The 8,411-nt window shown below is 37.8% G+C and overlaps 1 protein-coding gene across 1 annotated transcript in view; it reads right to left on the minus strand.

Moving 5' to 3' along the window:
• Nucleotides 1–3,558: 3,558 nt before the first annotated feature.
• LOC107692225 (protein-glutamine gamma-glutamyltransferase 2-like) overlaps nucleotides 3,559–8,411 on the minus strand; it is a 10,311-nt gene continuing 5,458 nt past the window's right edge. Inside the window, exons 6-14 of the mRNA XM_016491188.1 lie at nucleotides 7,629–7,806; nucleotides 6,809–6,938; nucleotides 6,389–6,492; nucleotides 6,140–6,303; nucleotides 6,030–6,108; nucleotides 5,348–5,623; nucleotides 4,864–5,024; nucleotides 4,498–4,634; nucleotides 3,559–3,706 (exon numbers count right to left, since the gene is read on the minus strand). Coding sequence (XP_016346674.1) covers nucleotides 3,559–3,706; nucleotides 4,498–4,634; nucleotides 4,864–5,024; nucleotides 5,348–5,623; nucleotides 6,030–6,108; nucleotides 6,140–6,303; nucleotides 6,389–6,492; nucleotides 6,809–6,938; nucleotides 7,629–7,806 — 1,377 coding nt within the window. The remainder of the gene's footprint in view (nucleotides 3,707–4,497; nucleotides 4,635–4,863; nucleotides 5,025–5,347; nucleotides 5,624–6,029; nucleotides 6,109–6,139; nucleotides 6,304–6,388; nucleotides 6,493–6,808; nucleotides 6,939–7,628; nucleotides 7,807–8,411) is intronic.

The raw sequence follows: 8,411 nt of genomic DNA on the forward strand, positions 1-8,411 counted from the left end.
TAAAAGCCTCTGGTGTGTAAAAATAGTAATTATCATCATGTCCTCCTGTTTTTTTTACCCTAATAAAAGTTATAGGAGTATTAAATAGTTAATAAAGAAACTTCTTTCTAATGCTCATATTAGCGTTAGCTAGCGCTAATGCTAACGATTAACTACTCTAATAACAGCAATGGTCATTTCAATCCGACATTCACATTAAAATATTGAATAATATTCATAACAAAAGCAGTGTTTCCCACAGACTTGCACTTTATTTGTGGCGGCATATATATGCAAATTCATTTTCTGCCAGCAGGAGGCGCTTGTAGAGCAGGAGAGATCAGGTTTCCCCGGTAATGCTGTACACAAAGCAGCGTTCAGCTCACAAATGCTGCTCAGGCATTACAGGCAATATGAAATGAAAATGACTTCCATAATTTTCTGAAGACAGTCGTTTCCTTCAGAAATACAATGATATAAAAACACCCGCACCGGGTAACGAATTTAACACATGCAGACACGCGCAGTGCTCATGTTTATTCAACGAAGTCAAAGCCTTTAGGAAAATCTATTTGTGGCTGTGAGTTTTGATATTGTGGCGGGTCGCCTCAAATAAATCAATGTATGGGAAACACAAATATTAAAAATTAAAATGAAACTTACCTGCTTGAACTCTTTCATTTGATCTGGGTGTCTTTAAAGTGTTTTGTTAGTTTGGTGTGTTTCCTCGTTTTGATGTCGCCATGTCTCAGTGCTTTTATGAAGAGAGCGCATCTGCGTACCGTTCGGATAGCGCATCAAGAAACGGGTTGACCGGGTACTCGGTACCACCGGTACTTAAGAAAACCTGGTACGGTTCCTACGAGCCGTTTTTGTATTAAACTGCCAGAATTTTAAAAGACGATATCTCCGTTTGCATTGAACTTTCAGTGCCATAACTTTGCAGATATTGTTTATGCTCAAACAGCAACATTTCACACTAACGTTAATGTTTAACGTTACGTTAAAAAAGTGAAATCGCAATCAACCACCAATTTAAATTCTATCATTTACTCAACCTCACGTCATTTCAAATCTGTATATGTTTCTTTCTGTCTAAAATGATCTATTGTAAAAGTCAGTTGTGTTGTTTAGACCCCAGTGTTCTTCAAAATATCTGTTTTGTGTGTGTGTATTTGTGTGTTACACAGAAGAAAGAAATCCAGGTTTGGAATCACATGAAGTTGGCAAGAAATCAAATTTTTGGATGAACTATCTCTTTAACTTTTTGTTAGATCACATCTAATATTTCTCAAAAGAAAAGCAGTATTTGTTTGTCTAATGCTTTTTGAGACACCAACATATGGGAAGTACCTTTAGCAAAAGGGGAGTTTTCCAACTCTTTTGAGATAGAGGAAAGGATGCACAAACCCTGTCATGAGCCCAAGTCCCCAGACCAGGACAAAAGAAACCTCTTTAAATCTATAACATAATAATAAATAAATAATAAAGCACAAGAGAAATAATCATAGGGCCGTACACTGCAGATGCCAGTACAATCCGAATAATCCGAAAAGCCTTGAGTTTGTCTTGGTTCGTTCCGTCTTTCCTCTTGAAGTAGTCACCAGGTCCAGGTCGCTTCAGAGCCTTCAGGACCATCAAGCAGCTGAACACTTTGATGCTTAAAAAAACAAGCAGTTCTGGCAAAACTAATTGATGAAGTTCAATGATGTTCACTGAAACCATAAAGCTTGAGATAACTCTCAGAATCCATCCGATGATGGATAACACAATTCTGTATTTCATGGGTTTGAGCTTTAAAGAGGTCACAGGATGGAGAACCCCTACATAACGCTCCACACAAGTGCAGCTCTGAAACAGAGGACGACCGACTAACAGCAACAGACCAGGAAAGTATATGACAAACTTGCAATGAGTACAATTAAAGAAATACTGCTGTATGATAAAAACATAAGAAGAGCAGAAGACGACCTCAACTAGTGCCGCATTGAAGATGAAGATTTCAGTCGACTGTCCCTGAATCATCTCTTTCACACTCAGCCACAGGATGTAACAGTTTGCCGGTAGACTGAGAACCATCTTGATGCTGAGAGAGACGGCGATAAAATAGGTGGGTATAACGTAGCACGAGCTGGAGTTCGCTGAGAAAATCGATGGTGTGCATGTTGAAGTGTTTGTTTGGTCCCACATCACCATTTTTTTATCTATAAGAAAACAATGAAAATTAGAGGAAGAGATTAGTGTAGAAGAAAATAGGAAAAAAAAAAAAAATGAAGATATAAAGAATGGTATCTCACAAGAAAGTGTTCTTAGGTTTTTAAACACTGACACGTCCAAAGCACACTGCCAACCGTGCTACTGTAGCTTCAATTCAGCCGACTAAAGGTGGAACTGTTTGTGGTTTGCTTTAAATGCTGCAGAACTGATTCATAATTCAGATTTATGACTTATTGAGGAGTTTCAGACTTTTTGAGCAGTTTTGCATTGATGCAATATTCAAATTCTGTTTTTCTAACATGAGAAATGCACCTCAGGCATGCAAATGGAGGGCAGTTTATTCCAACCACACTTCTGTTTGTAAAGTTGAATAATTTAGTCTGTTCAAAGTAAAAAATTATGAATTTACATTATAGTCAGAACAGTACGAAACAGATATGGACAAATGTTGTGATTTTTGATTTCGAAACAATATTTCCTTACTTTGCATTCATAAATACAGTATTCTGCTTTACCACGTACAGTATATGAAACAGTTGCGTAGCATTTCACTTGTTTTATGACAACAGCATTTTAGATGGCAGTGAAATTTCACAACTCTCGATCCCAATTTTGATGCCATAGCGAACACTACTATCTTGACTAATTTAAAGTTCAAACATTAAAGAGAAAACGTTTTTAATACTTGCAAAAGTTATTCTTTTTATTTTGTTGTTTGATTGACATTAATAACACAGACAGCAACAGGTTTATTAGGCTGCTGTCACTTTAAGACCTTTTGCACTGGCCCAATATACGGATACATAGGCCTATGGCTTTTCTTTCTCAACTCTTTTTCGTTAATTTCAAATTGAATGTAAATAGTGCAAAATGTTGCAAAAGAACTCAATTAAATGTTTTGTGCACACAGACAGCCATTTCAGACAGCATGCAATTACCAAATTGAATGGTTTAAAGATGCTTGAATGTTTCCGGGCCATTGGGCGGTCGTTATTGTTGGGCCTTGCACCAAGTTCTTATATTGCCCTGAATTCATTTCCCTTGTTTTTGTGCTTTCTTCCATGTCGTAATGGTAAGTCCATACTGTTCAGTTCTCATGCTAGATTTAGGCGTGCTGCATTCTGATTGGTTCTAATTGCACACAATCATGTCTTCTCGTTTCATGATTTTATTGTAATTTCATTCATTTGCACAGCCCTTGTACAAAATATTCATAACTAATTTTTGCAGCAGAAATGGCATTTGAGGAGATTTCATTTTCAAATCTTGTGCATGTTTTTCATGCTGAAAATTCTAAATGATGTCTGACCCCACATGAACTAACAGAATAAAACCTCACAAGCATAAGTAAAAACAGTTCATTTATTCATATATGACAAGATTCTCATAGGTCTCAACATTGTGAAGTTTATCGCTGGCAAAATCAATCAGTATCTTTCTTTGTCCTGGCAGCTTTGGTGTGAACTGCACTTTGGCGGTGACAAACTCTTTAGGGCCAACTGTTCCAACCCTGTTAAGAAAAAAAAACCTGTTACAGCCATGCAACTTTTGCACTTTCATTATTTTATATTTTGTATAAAATTAGCTGCAAATGTTTTGACAGTGTCAAAAAAACTGCTGCATTCAAACTAAATGTCTGTGTTTTGGTGTTCTAGATGTGACGGCATATAACATAACATGCTAACAAATATTGTAATTTTTAATGTTTAGAGTTTTAATGAACAACACAACTCTAAACTGACAATAGTATCATAAGCATCTGAAATAACATAAAAAAAATCTAAAATGTAATCTTTTAAATGTCATCTCTCATAAGTAGCAGACAGTACATGCTTCAAAATTATGATGTTCCCAAGTGGTTGCTATGATGCTCTGTTGCTAGGTAGATGGATGGATGGATAGGGATTTGAGGAAATGTACACATATTGCTGATTGAGTATGCATAAGAAGCTTAAATACGGCATGCTATTACTGTTTAGTGAATTTACCTCTTTTTTTGTACAAGGTAAACACTGTTTTGATTGTAAAAATGTATGTCTAATTAAAAACTTATATAGCTAGCTACTTTCTATGATTAAGTTGTAGTTTTAACTAATTTCAGATTAGTCTGGGAGGCTACAATTTCAAAGTAACTTCCCCAACACTGTGTTGCTTATACTGATATGTTGTACTGAAGCATGAAGTTTTTCATCTGTCTTTTAATTTGATCATGCGATGAGCTGAAATGACACCAGGTATGTCCACAGGAGGAATGAGGGAATGTATTTTCACACCCCGGTCCGGAGTGATCGGGTGACTTACTCATGAGTGATGGGTTTGCCGTCGGTCAGGTTGGCACCATGTATAGTGAACACACAGTTCTCCAAGGGCTCTGGAAGTGGATTCTGCAGTGCTAAATCTGCCACCAGGTTCTGGCCCACTTTTGGCACACCCAGGATCTGCGGGGGACCGAATCACACCTTGTTAGAGCCGCGAGTCTTGCTTACAGTGCATTGATTTATATTAAATATGTATTGGCTGTTTTACTCCAGTAAGTAACTTCAGACTCTTTAGGGATTTTAAATACAAAAAAAGAAAAAAACCCTAACCAAAATTTTCACAATAACAGTAAGTTAATTTTAGTCAGCATTCTATAAATATAAATTGTAGAGAGAAGTTAAGGTTTACATTGACGATTATTTCAGGGCCATCCAGTATGATGGTCTTCTTTGCTCTGTAGAAATCCCTTGTCTCTGCATCGATGAGTAAAGCCACCAGTTTGATCATCCTATCTTGATTTATGGCTTTGCTGTACTCTGCATACTCCAGTCGAAGAGTTACTTTACCCCCTGAAACATAAGACACGATGAGACAGTTACCTTTTTGAATATACACTCTTATTGGCATATGGTTCCATGAAGAACCTTTAACATCCATGGAGCTTTCCATTCCACAAAAGGTTCTTAATAGTGGAAGAAGGTTCTTTAGATTTTTAAAATGTTCTTCACACTAACAAATAGTTCTTTTAGAAACTGTTCACTGAATGGTTCTTTTGGGAACCAAAAATGGTTCTTCTATAGTATTGCTGTGAAAACGCTCTTTCAAATTTTTAAGAGTTTACATGCATGTCCAAAGTATACAGTTAGTTAAAAACTTAAGAAAACAGGCTCACCTTCAGTCGAAGCCAAATTCATCTCTGTAAACTCGCCCAATCCACAGGTTTCTCCAAGTTTGCCATTGTAAGACACTGCTTGGCCGTAGAACATAACCCGACAGGACTTTGTAACCATGGTGTTGTTTTTGAGCTCTGCGTAGACGTCAAAATCAGAGCCGATCTGCATGTCCGGGGTCACTTTAATTTTGATGTGAAAACCAGGCTCCTCTCCTGCCTGTGCTAGTTTGTTGTGATGATTTACCTTCTCATAAACCCTTCTCTCTTCTTGAGAACCTGAACAGAAAACAGCGTTTATCATGACGGGGGCACTGAAATATGTTAATATTACCGTATATCGGTACCAGATAATGCTTAATCTTCCTACCCTACTGAAACAACCAGAATCTGTCATATTTTGGCTCCATGGATAGGCTTTTTAACTAGCCTCACCAATAAGTCATGTGCTAATACACCAGCTAGCATAAACAAACTTGGACCAGCATATAATCATGCTGTTGTTTTTTAGGGCCTTTAGAAATAATAAGAGTTTAAGAGGATAGATGCTCCTACGATATCCTAGAATTAAGTGGCTTGCTTGGTGGTATAATAGTTGTAATCATAGTTTATGGATTTTCCTTTTGGGAATTTAATTTGCATCCAGCCTAGATCCTTAACCATGAATGAATGAATGGTTCCCTACCCTCTGGATACTTGTAGTTGTGTGTAATGTCCTCTCTCTCATCTCGACCCACTGCTTTGGTGCTGTTGGATTTCCCAACCTCCGTAGTGGATCCGCCCATCTTAACCAACCTCCGTAGTGGATCCGCCCATCTTAAACACCCTTCCATCTCTCAGTTTGATGTACTCCACCACATCAGCGTTCACCTCGGCGTACATGAATGGGACGTCATATTTGAAAGTGAGCTCGCCCTCTTTAATGGCTCTCACGGGGGCTGGGCCGCAACAGAGGACGCCTGGCAGAAGAAGGACAGCAGGACTGAGGTGCTTCTTCATTGACTCTACTTCTCCACTTCTATCAGGCATTGATTATTAGCTCACCTTCACTCCTATGCTGAGGTGTTGGGTCGCTCGCTTGCCAACCCTCGTACCCTAGCGCCAGGTCTGGGCGTGTCATCCAGTTCTCCACCCAAACATGGAAGTTCCTAAGGCAGAACAAGGTACGTTATTCTTATTTGCATTACATTATTAATAATAAAAGTTCCAAAAGGTTTTTTTTTTTGCAGCAGTGCTATAAAAGAACCATTTTGGGTTCCACAAAGAACCTTTCAGCGAACAGTTCTTAAAAGAAGAAAATTTTTATAATCTGAAGAACCTTTTCCCACTATAAGGAACTTATTGTGCAATGGAAAGGTTCGATGGATGTTCTTCATCTAAGGTTTTTCCATGGAACCAAAGATGCCAATAAAAAAGTTCACCAGTTACCTTTATCTTGTTTAATTTTGGCTTTACAATGCATACCATATAGAGTCGTTAGCAATGTTCTCATCAAATTCGTTGTAGAAACGCTCCATTACTAGGTCTCCATTGCTGTCACGTGCTGATCCATAGTTAGTGACGACTCTGCACGGGATTCCCAGAGCTCTGGACACTGGAACATCAATCAAACACAAAATCAAGATATGGTTTGATCATATCTGAGATAATATGTGAAAATGTTTGGGAGCAGTTTATATAATTGGGACATAATGAGGAATGGGCCTTTAAAAAGTATGCATGATTCCCAAAAAAGTGAAGGTTATGAGCTAGGGTTATTATTGTTAACTAAAACTAAAACCATTTAAAACTTTACTTGACATAAATTAAACTTTAACTGAATTAAAAGTTAAAGTTAACTAAGTTTTCATTTAGTTTAAGTACTAAAATAATTAAAACTAATATAGAAACTATATAGACATATTTAATCAAAACAAAAATTAATAAAAATGAAAACACAAAAAGTAAAAAAACAAGCAAACCTCACAAAAATAACTGAAACCATGAAAACGGAATATATACAAATATTTTAAAAAGACTATAATAGTAATGATACTAAAATATAGTTATGGAATTCCCCAACTGTTATTATAAAGATTCCTTGTGTGGAATATTCAGAGTCTTTTAATTTCTGGTCTATATTTAAAATTCCCCAAACTAGAAAACAGACCACATTGGACAAAGAAAATGAACAAACCTCCGAAACCTATTGAGTTTTCCATGCTGTTGAAGAATATCTGTCTGCTAATTAGCTGAATGACTGTTAATTGACTTGTGATAATTATTGCAGAAGGTAATGAATCACCTGTGCAGGCAACAGCTGCGAACACCCAGCACTGCCCGTAACGCACCGCCCTGCAGCCGTCATTACTCCACTGCTGGAGGATGGAGCAGCTGTCCTTCCATACGGTGGGCTTCACGCCGTCCTCATGGTCATCTGACCAGTTACCCACCAGAACTCCTTTATCACCTAGACTGTTGATCTGGAAACAACATGGCGGTGAGTTTCACACTAGAAAACAACTCTCACATTTTCTTTAAAGGGGTCCTATTATGCTTTTTCACTTTTTTAATTTTAGTCAGTGTGTAGTGTGTATGTTTGGGCATAAAAAAGATCTAGAAAGTTACAAATCTCAAAGTCCACTCCAAAGGGAGATATTTCGTTTTTTAAAAATCCCTTTTCAAGAACTACAACGAACGGCTCGTTTGGACTACAGCGTTTGTTTTCCGGGTTTTGTGATATCACAAAGCGGCTCATTGGAATATCATTACAAATAATTCCCGCCTACAGAAATTTGAATGGTTGGGGGGTGGGGAGGGGCGAGGTTGTGGTTAGAACGCTTGGTTGAGTGAGTGCATCAGACGAGACGATGAAGAAGAAGTGCTGCTGCAGAGTTAGTGCATCAGAGAAAACGAATAAGAAGAGCTGCTGTGCTATAGCTCAAATTTTCGGCATGTGTAGAACAATTCTTACAAGTATAACACAACGTAGCTGGGCTCTGCGGACAGACACCGAACGGCGCCGCCGGTGTGCCTACACTCATAGAAAATAAAGTATTTGAATTTTAAAGACGTGTCGCGACGCGCT

This window comes from Sinocyclocheilus anshuiensis, unplaced genomic scaffold (assembly GCF_001515605.1).
Source record: "Sinocyclocheilus anshuiensis isolate Anshui unplaced genomic scaffold, SAMN03320099.WGS_v1.1 scaffold859, whole genome shotgun sequence".
Lineage (NCBI taxonomy): Eukaryota > Metazoa > Chordata > Actinopteri > Cypriniformes > Cyprinidae > Sinocyclocheilus > Sinocyclocheilus anshuiensis.